The sequence below is a fragment of the Lissotriton helveticus genome, chromosome 9, assembly GCF_964261635.1.
Source record: "Lissotriton helveticus chromosome 9, aLisHel1.1, whole genome shotgun sequence".
In the NCBI taxonomy this organism is placed as follows: Eukaryota; Metazoa; Chordata; class Amphibia; order Caudata; family Salamandridae; genus Lissotriton; species Lissotriton helveticus.
Window position 1 is genome coordinate 1,081,475,948 of NC_136070.1, and position 14,622 is coordinate 1,081,490,569.

The 14,622-nt window shown below is 45.8% G+C and overlaps 1 protein-coding gene across 2 annotated transcripts in view; it reads left to right on the forward strand.

Moving 5' to 3' along the window:
* Positions 1 to 14,622, forward strand: part of EOGT (EGF domain specific O-linked N-acetylglucosamine transferase) — a 161,149-nt gene that overhangs the window by 121,604 nt on the left and 24,923 nt on the right. For both annotated transcript variants that reach the window (XM_078661478.1, XM_078661479.1), the window contains exons 14-15: positions 435 to 503; positions 4,814 to 4,875. In XM_078661478.1, coding sequence (XP_078517604.1) covers positions 435 to 503; positions 4,814 to 4,875 — 131 coding nt within the window. The remainder of the gene's footprint in view (positions 1 to 434; positions 504 to 4,813; positions 4,876 to 14,622) is intronic.

Here is a 14,622-nt window from a genome sequence, read left to right on the forward strand (position 1 = left end):
CCCCTCTATCCTAAACCCAATTTCGTACATTCACTTTATCACCCTTTGTATGACCATTATATTCTTGCCATTGCATGTTAGTTTTACATATACATTTTGATCTTATATATAGATCACATATCTTTACATACACATATGTCTACCCTATGCTTTATTTTGATGTGTTGTGTCTTGTTAATATCAATAGTCGGATAACTTGCAAGATCCTGAAAGAAACATGTGGCTTAGTCACCCTTTTTGCTTGCTGTGAGTCCCACAAATGTAGGGTAGATACATTTCTCATGAAAAGAAATGTTTGTTACTAGCGCGCAGAGATATCTTGTAAACTGGTGTTATCCATTTTATCTCCATTTTTGACCGACAGAGTGAATTTGCATTCAACATGCAAGATGGAAACCAAACAAATTTGCTAAACATTTGTTTTCTACATTTAGGATGGCAGAATTCGGGTCACCATTCTAACACGCAGTACGGACTACCGAAGAATATTGAATCTACCTGAGGTGAGCTTACATTTTCTTCACGGGTATAGTTTTATAATTTTGCTTCGCCTCATACTTTTCAGTCTTCAGACCGGGTTACTGTAAACTATTTGCATTGTTTTTGGGGAGACCTTGGCATAACTTGCATGATCATGAAAAATACATGTGACTTAGTCACCCTTTTTTGGGGAGACCTGTGGCATCAAAACACAAAGTTCTGTCCTGTGAGAAGTCTGCAGCAGAACCTAGCAATTAACAACGATGTCGTTCTTAATGGGGATTGATTTGTACAAAAAGCTATTCCTTGTGGAAGGTCTTGAAAGTGATATTGCACAAAATCACACTGTGCTCAGGTATGATGCCTTTGTAGACTTTGTTGAATAAGTGGATTATGCAATTTGATATAGTGCAGTACATGACCTCTCAGAGGTATCCCAGTTCCTCTTCAATTGCTGGATGAGTCGGCTTATATGTGGTGGAGGAGATGAATAACCATGTTTTAATAGCTTTCCTGAACACGAGATAAGATTTGGGTTACTGAATAAAAATCAGTAAGGAGTTCCAGATTTTAGGAGCTATAAAGCTGAACAATATTCCACCACATATGAATCTTTTAATTTGCTATACTGTCCAAAGATTGCCATTTGCTGATCGGTGGGTGCGCATGCTCAGCCACTGGTTTACGTTATCAGTGATGTAATTTGAGATGTCCTCAAAGACGTAACAGACCGTGTCACGAGTGATGTAATATGTGAGGTCATAAGCAGTGCATTGCGGGGGCGCGAGTTGTACTTAACTCTGCAAACTATAACTGCTGAAATTCACTGGTTTTGTACGAGTGAAACCTGAGCCTAACTATAACATCTCTGTGACCTTTATTTTTTCTGGCCCACATCCTCCGGGACCTGGCCTCACTGTTGGGACTGTGGGTGGGAGCCCCAATGCCCCCACGGTCCTGCGGGAGCCGGCATTGCTTTTGCAGAAGGGGAGCTGCTGACGTGCAGCTACTCTTGTGCAAAAGCAATCTGCTTTGGTTTTTGGACGCGAGCGCAGGTTTCCTGCTCCCGCGTCCAAAAACCAAAGCAGATTTTGCTATGACAGGGCAGGAGCGTGCCCCCATCCTGCCATAGCAAACTGGGCACCCTGGGATATTGCAGGAATCGGCCCTGGGTGGTGGCGGTCCCCCAGGCCATCAAGAGCTCCTGGAGGGGGGCCACGCAGCCCCCCTCCCTTCATTTCAATAGCTTTTGGGAGGTGGTGGTCCCCGGTGCCAGGTGTCCGTAATGGACCCCCATATTACTATATTCAATGCATCGGGCGGTGGTGGTCCCCGGGGCAGTGTGGGGGGGCTCGAGCCCCCCCACTAATTATTTTCAAAGGCCTGGGGAGGTGGCTGTCCCTGGGGGGCCCTGCGAGGCCCCCCCCCACCCTAATTATAAGACAGCCCCGGGGAGGTGGCGGTCCACGGGGCTTGGGGAGGCCCGCTTTGCCCCGCGCTTATTTCATTTTGCACCGTGGAGGTGGCAGTCCCTGGGGCTGCGGAGGGGCCGCATGCCTCCCGTACATCATGAATTAAACTCCGGGGAGGTGGCGGTCCCTGGGTCTGCGGGGGCCGACATTTTGCATGCTTCCGGGACCTGGCCCACCCGGGGTCTTTAAAAAAAAAATTATTGGATTTTTTACATTTACATATAACACATGACATATAATCAACATAGCATTGTCCATACAGGGGTGACAGCACATGTGGCTTAGATGTAGCTAGTAGACTTTACCCTTAGAGCACCTATGCCTGCTCGTCCTCGCCTTATATCTATCTATAACACACATAACAATTAACATATAATCCTTGGCGAAATATGTTTGGGGTAGCTGTCCGAATGGGCGATCTGCCGCAACTTGTATGATTGACCAGCCCCCACGTCTATCTGCCTACTCTGAGAGAAAAAGAAGAAGAAAAGAAAAGAGGGGGAAAGAGAGAGGGGAATGGGGGGGCGGGGGAGGGTTTCCTGCTCCGGTAGGTGGTGTGATGCTGAGCTCTTTGAGTGTTTCTGAAGAGCCCTTTCATGGGGGTCGTATGGGTCTAGGAACTTGTCTAAGGATGCCCACATACCCCTGTTGGGATTTCTCCATGGTGAATTCCGCAGGGCTGTGATGTTGGCTCCTCTCAGGTATGTCACCCAGTTGAGCCACCCCTTGAAGGTGGCTTTGGAGGTGTCCTTCCAATTGGGGAGTACAATTTTGACTGCTGCTGTTAGCAGGAGGTCTATGAGGTCTCTGAGGTCTCTGTCCTGTTGCGTGTCAAGATCAGTTGTTATAAATGCGGCGGTGAGTGTGGCGAACTGTTCTTTAAGTGTGCACCCTAAGGCTTTGTTTATGAAGGTGAATATTTTGTTCCAAAGTTTTTTTACCTTTGTGCATTGGAAAACGAGGTGTGCCAGGTCCCCCTGCTCTCTGTCGCAATCCCAGCAGCGGTCATTTTCCCTCAGACCCAGGGACGCAAGGCACGCCGTTGTCCAGTAGGTCTTGTGCAGAAGCCAGAATTTTGTCTGGGCTAACACCGGGGAGATCATATTTTGTGCTTGTAAGTGCGGTATCTAGATATGATTCCCAGTAGCTGGTTGTTTTATCGTTAATCTTGGAAGCTCTGTGACAGAGTAGTCTGTAAATGTGGGAGACTTGGTGGCCCACTTTGTTCAGATTCTCCATATATTGGATAATTGAGGGTTTGTTCTTTGTTATCTTTGATTTGGTTAGGGCTGTTCTTATTTTAAGGAAGTTGTAGAGTTCTATATCTGGCAGTTTGAGACGATTATTTAGCATGTCGAAGGTGTAGGGACTTCCCCCTTCTTCCAGATGGTCTGGGTATGAAATCCCTAGTCTTTTCCATGAGTCCATGAATAGGGGTTTCCCTTTGTATTTTATCTTGGAGTTTGCCCACAGGGATTCCCAGTTCGAGTATTTAATGCTATGCTCCAGGTTTCGGTATACTTTAAGCAGGGCGTATCTAGTGGTTTTAAATATAGGGCTTTCGTTTTGTGCCTCTTTGTTTGCGGTGAGGAGTGCTATTGGGTCGAGATTGTTGAGTATGGCTTTCTCAATCCTGAGCCAGAACGGTGTGTAAGCCTGGTTGGGCAGGATCCAGTAGGCTCCCTGTCTCGCTATAAAGGCAGTCTGGAATGTTTTGAAGTCTGCCTAGTTTCTTGTCTAGTCTTAATTTCTTCAGGCTTATCCTCGGCTTCCTGTCTTGCCATAGGAATTTGTTTATCATCTTGTTCGTTTTTCGGTGGAATTCGTCTGTGAGTGTGAGTGGAAGCAATCCCGCCAGGTAGTTGATCACCGGGATGATCATCATCTTGATTGTGTCTACCCTCCCCCACCATGTTATGTATTTGGGCGACCAGATATCGAGGAGCTTTTTTATCTTTTCAATGAGAAGTTTCTCATTTTGGTGGAGTGTGGTTTTGAGGTTTTTGACGAATTGGATCCCTAGATATTTGATGAACCCGGGTTGCCAGGCTAGTTCTGAGTTGTCTAGCACTTCTCTGGTGGTATGGATGTTAAGTGGCATACATTCCGATTTGGAGGAATTGGGGTATTCTGTGACTATGAGTATGTCGTCCGCTGCTAGTTTATCTGTGGCCTCGTTTATGGTGACCCCCCTCATTTCTCTGTACCCCCAGCGCTGTTCTTGCTGGCATTGGAACCCCTAATCAGAGACATCACACCTGGGGGCTTTTTAACAAACGGAGCACGGGAGCCCAAGCTTCGTTATTTTTAATGATTTTGGCCGGATTTGCGCACTCAGCGCAAGTTCGGACGAAATTATTATTTTTTTTAATGCTTTTTTTGGCCCTGGGGGTCCTTTTGGGACCCCCTGAGCAGGCCTAGGGGATCAGGGTGTTTCTGCCCTGCCTCCCTTTTCTTGTTTTTCACCTTTATTTTACTGTTTTTTAGTGACTCAGTTAATGGCTTAAGGACTATAGCCTGCTACAGCAAGAATATGTGTCTTTAACCTACAGCTGCTATGGTAACAGCCTGCTAAAGACAGGACTTGTCTGACCTCTAGTGATGCCTTGAGTTAATGTAGCCTGCCTGGGGAATGTGCTGATGGCAGGTGTTTAAGGGAATGTGATTGTGTTATTTATAAAGAAGCGTGACCCATTGGCTTTGTCAATGCGTCATTTACATGTAAATAATCTGCACAGATAATTTATGTACTTGCAGGAGTAATATACCATTTCTTAACAAGTGTTTATTGAGTGAGAAGTAGCTCAAGTTTTTATTGAGTGATAAGTAGCTTAACTAAATATTATTTGTTTTTTTCTTAGCTGAGAAACGCTTTGAAAACTGTGCTTACATTTCACGTCAAAGTAGTTGATTTTAAATACAAGTAAGTAAATGTTCCCTTAAACGTTTCAATGTACTATAAATATCTGTACATATTCATTATTGCAATGTTATTTGACATCATAGCATAACGTTTGAAAATGCGACCAAACTTGGAATTATATTCTGGTGTACACAAGGGCTACTGCTAGAGTATACACTACTGACGAATAATGCTGACAGGCAGAAGTCTGCCAGTTCATTAGCTGTTTGCCTGGGATAAATAGGACATTCACCGGGGGCACTGGTCACAGCCTCACACTTGCACATGAATAGGATGTGTCCTGTCTACACACACAGGGCTGCATAACACCTTGTAGCGAGTCTTGGGCTAGGGCAAAAAGAGAGAACCTTCTTCTGTCCTCTCATAAACTTCAGCTCCTCCTGCTACAGCACGTGGACTTCGCTTGCTGCAAGTTTTGCCCTGCCAAATGGTGCCAACCCAGTCCTTGCCTCTTGGAAGTGGGTATAAAGTGCTGCCTCAACCAGGACCCACACATCCTCAACGGAACCGGTACATCTTCGCCTTTGCGTGAGTCAAAACCAGTGCATCCTCATCGTTCTGTAGAGGGGATCTGGCGCATCACCTTCAGGACCAGCAAATTTTCTTCGGAATCGACGCATTGCATACTGTGGGAGCGGCAGCCATGCATCTCATTTGATACCAGCGCGTCGCTTCTGGAAACGATGCATCGCCGTAGTAGCATGGAGAAAATTGCTGGATTGCGTCCTCTACGTGGCCCAACACCGAGGCATCGCTTCAGCTGAATACTGCATCTTCGTTGACAACAATGCATTCCAGATCAAGGTACTTCAGTTCAGTGAGCACAAGTGGGTCCCTTTATCCGGCCCGCACTCCATTGCGGTCAGCCTGAACTTTTGGCTTTGTCCTGGTCCAACACGACCAGATATCCCATTTAAGCCCTTATTGGTTCTAAGCACTATTTTATCTTTATTCTTTAAAAATTCACACACAAAGTGCTGCATACCACCCTACAGTGAGTCTTGAGCCAGGGCTGGAGGAAAGGACTTCCTCTCATAAACTTCAACCCTCTCATAAACTTCAACTCCTCCTGCTACAGCACCTGGACTTTGCTTGCTACAAGTGTGGCTTTCTAAGTGGTGTTAACCCAGCCCTGGGCACTTGGAAGTGGGTATACAGTGCTGCTTCAACCAGAATCCATGCATCCTCATTGGAACTGGTGCATCTTTGCCTTTGTGTGAATCGGAACCAGCGCATCCTCATCGTTACGTAGAGCAGACCTGGCGCATTGCCTTCGAGATCAGCGCATTGTCTTTGGAATTGACGCATCATCTACTGCATGAGCAGTAGCCGCACATCGCATTCGGAGCCAGTGCTTCATACTCGGAACCGCTGCACCGCTGCTGTTGCATGGAGAAAATAGACGCATCTCATCCACTGCGTGGCTCGACATCGATGCATTGCTTTAGGTGCACCGCGCATCTTCGCCGATGAATTCTGGATCAAGGTAGTTTGGGTCAACGGGCCCTAGTAGGTCCCTTAATCCAGCCCGTGCTCCATCAAGGTCAGGCAGAGATTTTTACTTTTGCCTGGTCCAACACGACTAGATATCCCATATTATGCACTTATTGCTTCTAAGCACTATTTTATCTTTATTCTTTAAAAATTCACATCTTGACTTCTACTTGTTAGAATTTAGTCGTTTTGGTCTTGTTTTATTTATAATTGGTACTGGTTGAAGTGTTTTACAAATACTTTACACATTGGTTCTTAAATTAATCCCGACTGCTCTGTGCCAAGCTACCAGTGGGTGAGCACAGGATAATACAGGGTATGTTGTGACTTACCCTGACTAGGATTGATTTTTGCTTGGACAATGGATTCCTCTGCCAACCAGAAACCCAATTTCTAATATTGGTGGCAGTGCTGGGATATGACTTATGTTTGTTCAGTGCACTACACTGATTGGTGTACACTACCATTCCATACTTAAGACCAATTTGAAATTCGACTTTTTTCTCTCCATTGGTCACTTTTCCAAATGTGATTCCTCACCTTTATAAACGTGGGACTCTTTTTAGGTCGAGGACCGAAGGCTGCGCTTGCGCAGTCTCCGGGAGGAGATTTAATGTTTTGGAGTATGGGGGATTGAACCCGCCTCTCTCCTCCATTGGCTGGCTTCCTAAACGGAGGCCAGCCATTGGAGGAGAGGGGGGTCACTCCTTTAAAGCCCCGTCTCTTTTGGATTCGGGGGCGTGTTTTTTTCCGTTCTTTCGACTGTGACGTCACCCGTCACTCAGAACGCCAAAAACACACCCCCGAATCCGAAATTTGCGTAGCTTTGCGGCCGCCATTTTTTTCCCCTTGTTTACTGACCGCTCGTGAATTCAAACTGAAGTCCGCCACCTTGGTGACCTTGAAGCTCATCTGAAGTGCTCCAGCTTAAACACGGCCAGAGCACTTCAAAGTGTAAAAAGAGATTTGACGCATGCGTAAAATAGCCGGCTGAGCTTCAAAATTAAAATAAAATCTAAGTAGATTTGATTATCATGGTGCTGGTACGAGTTGCCCACAGCATATCACGTTACATGTGATTCTCTAGGGTATAGAGAGTTTTTTTCATCAAACTACAAGATACACAATCCTGCGCTTCTCGCGGTGGGCTATCAGCCATTGAATCCCGCGAGAATTAGCGATACGGTCTGGCAAACAACAGAACAAACAAGAAGCCCCCGTTCGTCCAATGAAGGTGAGCGTTTAGTTAGGTAAATGGCTTCTTACTGTCTGCTTTGGTTAAGAGATATCTGATCACCGCAACTAAAAGGCATTGTAGAGCACATACTATATATTACGCTACACGTGACTCTTAAAAGTTTTTCTGCTATATTTTTGAACCAACTACATGATCCATAAATCCCCGCTCCTCGCGGCGGGCTATTAAGTATTTAATCTCGCGAGAAGTAGTGACGCATTCTGGCAAACAAAATAACAGAGCAAACGCGAGGTCACGAGAAGCCCCCGTTCGTTTCACGAAGGTGAGCATCTAGCTAGATAAATGGCCTTCTCCGCCTGTTTTGGATAAAATTGGAGAGTTGCAAATAAAATACATATTAGAGCGTCGTGCCTCTTTTCAACGTCGCGCTCATGCTACCTCGAGTCGGCCACATTTGCATAACGTTTGGGCAATTTGAATCGCGCCTACGAGACTGATGGTTGTTAGAATTAAGCGCGATGTGATCATGACCGTTATTACAGAATGTGAAGTATTTAGCACCTCGACTCACTTACAACTTGCATTAGAATAAATAGCGCACTCTCATTCACATATTCACATGCGATGTTCTCTGCAATACACCGTCCTTCAGACATTTTGAAGTTAGGATGCCAATTTAGGTATTTTTGAAAATATTTTGGCATCTAATGTTGGCTTTTCCTCCTGCAATGAACTTTTTTTAGTCAGTTCATTTGTGTTTTTATGAGTGCGATTCAAGAGGTTTGGCATGTAGTGTTTAAACGATTTTCCCGAGTTTTAAAAAAACTATTGGAGAATCTGGTTCTCTGGGACGACAAATGAATGTTCTCAAGGGCATTATACGGAACATGCCCTCCAAAGCATGATCAGTCACCGCTTTATTTCATGTTCCTATGCGGACGCATGACTAGAGTTTTAATGTGTACATAGGGTGGGAGGGTCCTGTATCATTCTACCAGAGCATAGAAAGGTGCTTCTTAAAAAGAGCGGGTAACTAGTATAGTTGCCAGGTCCCTAATAGGGAGGAATGTTGGTTTACATGGCTCTTTAAATGGATATTTGCCCCTTCTATATATAACTTCTGTAATCCTGCCTTTAGAAATTCAGCCTTTTTTTTCGAACCGGACTGCAGCCTTTGACCTCTTGTGCAGTATGCGCACTTAGTAGCCCATGGTTAACTATTCTTTGTTCTGGGACACCACAGGGGTCTGCAACCTTTTCAATAGTGAGAGCTACCAATCTTCAGTTAAAATCACCTGAGATTCCAATGTTACTAGTGAGGTAATAGGGGCCACATCAAACAAGATTGCGTTACCGTCCACCCAATCCAAGATTGCCAGCAGTGTTGACCTCAGTGCATTAGCCGCACTTGAGCCAGTTTTCCATCACGTTAAAGAGCAGAGGTCCGTTTACAATATGGGGAAGTCCATTTCAAGCTGGGATGCACAATCTGCTTAAAACATTCTCTTTGTGTCTTGTTTGTGAACGTGGGGGGGAAAACATGTAGTCTCTCTCACACTCTCACACTCTCTCTCTCACACTCTCTCTCTCACACTCTCTCTCTCACACTCGCTCTCTCTCACACTCACTCTCTCACACTCTCTCACACTCTCTCTCTCACACTCTCTCTCTCTCTCACACTCTCTCTCTCACACTCTCTCTCTCACTCTCTCTCTCTCGCACACTCTCTCTCTCGCACACTCTCTCTCTCGCACACTCTCTCTCTCACACACTCTCTCTCTCACACTCTCTCTCTCACACTCACACTCTCTCTCTCACACTCTCTCTCTCACACACTCTCTCTCACACTCTCTCTCACACTCTCTCTCACACTCTCTCTCACACTCTCTCTCTCACACACACTCTCTACTACTCAACATTACTCACTCATAATTAGTCACTCTATACTACTCACTCTTTACTACTGAAACTAAAAATACACTGTATATGTAAGGGTGTGGCTGTGCATGTAAATGTGTGTGGCTCTAGAACTCTTTACTACTCTCTCACTATTTAATACTCACTCTTTCACTTTTTACTACTCGCTCTCAAATACTCTCTTTACTAATAACTCTCCTACTCACTATCAACTACTCACTCTACTACTTACTCTGTGTGTGGGTGCTAATGCAATAGGTCTCGCATATGCAAGTGATTAAGCTATTGGCAATATAAATAACAATTCCATTTATTTATGATTTAAAAAAAAAAAATGTCATGAGCAATGCCAATAGCTCTACCTATAATAATGCCGAGACCATTGCATTGTAAATGCTTGTTTGTTGTTTGACCTTTGATACCTTAACGGATTGAAAATGGATTCCAACTTTCTAGCAGACGACAATTAGATGGACCTTCTCCTCATTGAAGCTCTCAGCAAGGCTAAGCTGAGGAAGTTCTGCAAAGATAGAGGATTGGCTGTGAAAAAGGGGTCCCTCAGGCAGGACCTCCAGGATTCACTTAATGCTTTTGAGGAAGCGCGTTGGCTGAAGACTGCAACAGGGGACTAAAAGGGTGATGAACCTCAGAAGGATAATGAAGAAGAAGTGAAGGAGGAAAATGACTTAGCAGTGGCTCCAGAGTAGCGAGGGGAGCCCACAGAATGGCAGTCCCCTCCTGGATTATATGCAGGAAGCAGTGTTTCCTCCCAAACCTGGGCCACTGAGGAATTGAAGGACAGACAAGCTGAGAGGGATCTGATTGGGCAGCTGGCCCAACTGACTGCAGAGGAAAGAAGAGCTGAGGCTGACAAAGCCTTGGCAGAGGACAGGAGATCTGAGGTAGAGCCTAGGAAGAAAGAACTTGTTGGCTCATGAACTGAGTCTTAAAGAGCTGGACTTGAAGGCCCGACAGCTGTTAGAGTTTAGCAAAATTGGTGGCAGCAAAATTACAGTGCCCAACACTGAAGGAAGAGTCTACTTACCCAGAGACTTGGTGCCTCTCTTCAAGGAGGGTGATGACATTGACAGGTGGTTTCAAGCATATGAAGTAGCTCTACAGGCACACAGGATGCCCGAGGAGGATTGGGGAACTGGCCTTTGGAGTCATTTTCCTGGTGACTAGAGGGATACACTACTGCCCCTAGAGAAAGGCGGACAGGCTGAGGCATCCCACCATGAAGGAGACCCTTGATGAAAAATATGGATTCATCCCAGAAGAGTACAGGTTGAAATTCAGGGGCAGTCTAAAAATGTCTTACCAGTCCTGGGGAGATTTCGTGGGTTACTTTTTCAAGGCAATGGCAGGTTTGGTGAACAGTTGTAGGATAAACAGCTATGAGGGGCTGTACAAATTCGGTCGCCAGAGAGCACCTGTTTAGTCATTGTTTTTAAGAGCTATGCCAACACCTGGTTGATTGCTGGCTCACTGACACCAAGGAGCTTGCAAAGAAGGCAGACCACTGGGCGAGTACCAGAGTGTCTGAAAGGGCTTTGGGGAGTGATCTTTAGAGGGTTAACTCAGGTTCCCTCATCAGAGTGAGGGGGAGGTACGCAGGGACCCAAACAGGTCCCAATATAGCGAGGGGAGGAGGGCTCCCATGTCCCTTCTAAGCTTAGGATGGGAGGTTTTGGTGAGCAAAGGCCCAGAGTGCCCTATTTTCAGCCCCAGAGCTTGGTTTGTTCCCAAACGGGGCACAAGCAAAGGGTCCTGATCTGTACCAAGATACCATCCACTGGTGGGAGCTTCAGGAGAGCAGGGTGGGGCGGCCGCTACAGGCGTCTTACCAATTCTATTTTCTGGGGATGCCACTCCACATCTGAGGGTACAGAGGCCCAGTTGGAGGGGCAGGAGGTTGAAAAAGTCCACAGTGGGAGGGTCAGTGGTTGCCGGCTCTAAGAACAGAGCACCCCAAGACTGATTCTGGTCTAGGTTCTAGGAATCTGCACCAGGCAAACTCTTGCATGACACAGACCGAGTGTGTCACTTTCGATGGGGGTGGTTGTTCCGCCCTGGAAGTCCTAGCTTGCCAGGCACATGTTCAGCCTAAGGGTACTGACCTTGAGTTGAAGTCCAGTTTCAGACTATCACCCCAGTACTGGTGGGAGGGAGAGTGGGGAAAGGGTGCACAACACCTGGTGCTACTGCCCCCTGTCTAAGAAACCTCAGAGGTCAGGGAACCCCTTACCAGCCCTAAGGCTGGAAGTGAGGCTTACCCAACGGCCCTGCACAGGGCCTCCACCTGGCAGTGGATGGCCTGGGACCTGGCTGTTGACCCTGACAGCTGTCATGGACCTCTGTTGGTTGTTGCCCCTATGGACAGAATTCTCCTTGGGTTGGAGACAGAAGTCTGGTCCAAGGGGTGGAATGGGCCACATTACTTTGTCGGCCATGGTAGTACAGTCTGCCTACTGGGATGTATCTGTGAGCAAGTTAAAGTTAGTTGTTGCACAGATGGGGTCCACAGGGAAGGAGAAGGGTTCCCCATGGGCCAGCTTAGTGGTCCCTGAGAGTATAGACAGAGAGATCCAACTGGGTTCAGAGAGGCATAGAACTGGTAAGTGCCCCTGCAGTAGTTGGCCCTTGTCCATGTTCTAGGCCCTAAGCATGGAAGTCTATCAAGGTATTGATTAGTCTACCCCAGGGGTCTCCAACCTTTTCTGCAGTGAGAGCTAATTCTGCTCAAGGAAAGTCCTGCTGAGCTACTAGCATATTTTATCACTGTAAAATGCTGATATGTATTAACATTACACTATGACCACCCTAAGCACAATTATCAGTAGTAACCACCCAAAAATTCGAGGTGAAGTTATCAGCAGAATGCTAGGAAAACGTTTATCAATATTAAATGCTTGTAATCAAGTAAAATTCAAATCATCACATGATGTGTGCCACAAAGGGTATTACGATTGCAATAAGTCTCCCCAACTCAAATTGAATTATCATTCCGCTAACAACTTTAAATGTGTTTTAGAATTGCAATATTTTGTCGTCATTAGCATATTAGTTTTTAAAAATACTCATATTTTTCTATCAAATTCTCTTTCCACTTTGAGCAATCAAACTCAATTTTCCAGAAGAAAAACCTTTTCTGAAAAAGCATAATTTTTTCCTTTAAAAATCAAATCCGTTTTCATCGTTAGAAAATACACAGTCCCTAAATATCAGCTTTTAGTTTTCATTGAGTACCGCCATGTAAAAATGCCTCTCATGGACAAATTATGCTTCAAATACCCAGGTACTGGAATCATAGACCATGCTTCCTCACCATAACACTAAGAATTCTTCTGTTATGCCAATAATGCCCACTAAACCAGGACTATCACTGTGCCACAGCTGGATGCCCAACATATATCAGTTATGGCCATTGTTATGGGAGAAGCAGTTGCCACTCTGTCAGGAATGGCTAAAAGCAGGCAAGTCATTTATTTGGGAAGGACACTATGTCACACACCCACACAAAAATGAATGTGATGCTTTTAATTTTCTGTGCCCTGGATGCATAATTTCTTCTCCTCAGCTCTTTGGTTGCTCATGCTGCCAACTAACACATTTTCACTCTAGTTCTTGCAGTCACACCCTTTGGTGGGTCAGCCCTGGTTACTGCTGCTACTATTCTTTGATGTCACACACAGTGCGACTGATTGAGCAGGGAGGATAACATTGCCAATCTCTTTCTTAGGCAGATTTAAAGTGGATAAAGATGGTTCATGTGGCAGACCCATAGGCCAACGCTGCAGCGTCCACATGCTTCAACACCCTCCCCATACTCAGCAAGACCTTCAAATGGACCCACCCCCTGAATCCAGGAAGACCATCACCCATGCACCCATCACCAGCAGGCTGGACTACAGGAACTATGCCGAATCAACAAATCTCTACTCCACAAACTTCAGACTGTCCAGAACGCTGCAGCCAAACTCATCCTCAGCATCCTACGGCAAGACCACATTACCCAGCATATACGAGCACTCCACTGGCTCCCCGTCGAAAAAAGAGTGACCTTCAAGCTGCTCACACACACCTATAAAGCCCTCCACAACACTGGACCCCAGTACCTCAACAAAAGAATCTCCTTCTACACACCCAAAAGAAACCTTCGCTCCACTGACCAGGCCTTGGCAGAAATCCCCTGCATCCACAGAACTAGAACAGGAGGCACACACTTCTCCTACATCATGACCAAGACCTGAACGAACTCCCTCTCGGCATCAGATGAAGCCCCACACTGAAAGCATTCAGGAAGAGCCTCAAGACCTGGCTTTTCGAATGACTTGAGCTTCCCAAATCCAAGCACACACTCCCCAGTGCCTTGAGACCCTCACAGGTGAGTACCACAGTGTGTGTTTGAGTGTTATCAACAGACCCTGCCATTGGTTTGGCTGTCTGTAACTCTTAAGAGTAGTGAAATGAGCAGTGCTGCCTTCTTTACATACACAGAATCTCTGAGATTAGCTTGGTTTGGCTTCACCTCTGAGAGCTACTTTGAGGGTGCTGGTGAGTTACCAGTAGCTCCCGAGCTACTGGTTGGTTAGGTTGAGGGGGGTATGTTGGAAAATAGCCCTCTGCTGGATCACCACAAGCTTTTTGCCTTCCTCCTCCTCTTTTTCTGACCTTGTTATTGCTGGCTTTAGGATTATGTGCCCCTGCTAACCAGTGCTAAAGGCTTGTGCTCTCTCCCCTAAATATGGTAACATTGGTTTATCCACAATTGGCATATTTAATGTACTTATAATTCCCTGCCAATGTTCATTACATGTGCCCAGGGCCTGTAAAGTAAATGCTATTAGTGGGTCTGCAGCATTCAATGTGCCACCCACTTTAGTGGCCCTCAAACCATGGCGTAGGCTCGCCATTGCAGTGTCTTTATGTGCAGTTTCACTGCCACTTCGACCTGACAAGATAAACCTCTTGCCAGGCCTAAACCTTCCCTTTTAGTACATCTAAAGTCACCCCATGGTAGGCCCTGTCTAACTCACAGGGCAGAGTGCAATATATGTAAAAGGCAGAACATGAACTTTTACGTTTTACATGTCCTGGTAGTGAAACATTCCCAAATTCGTTTTTCACTATTGCAA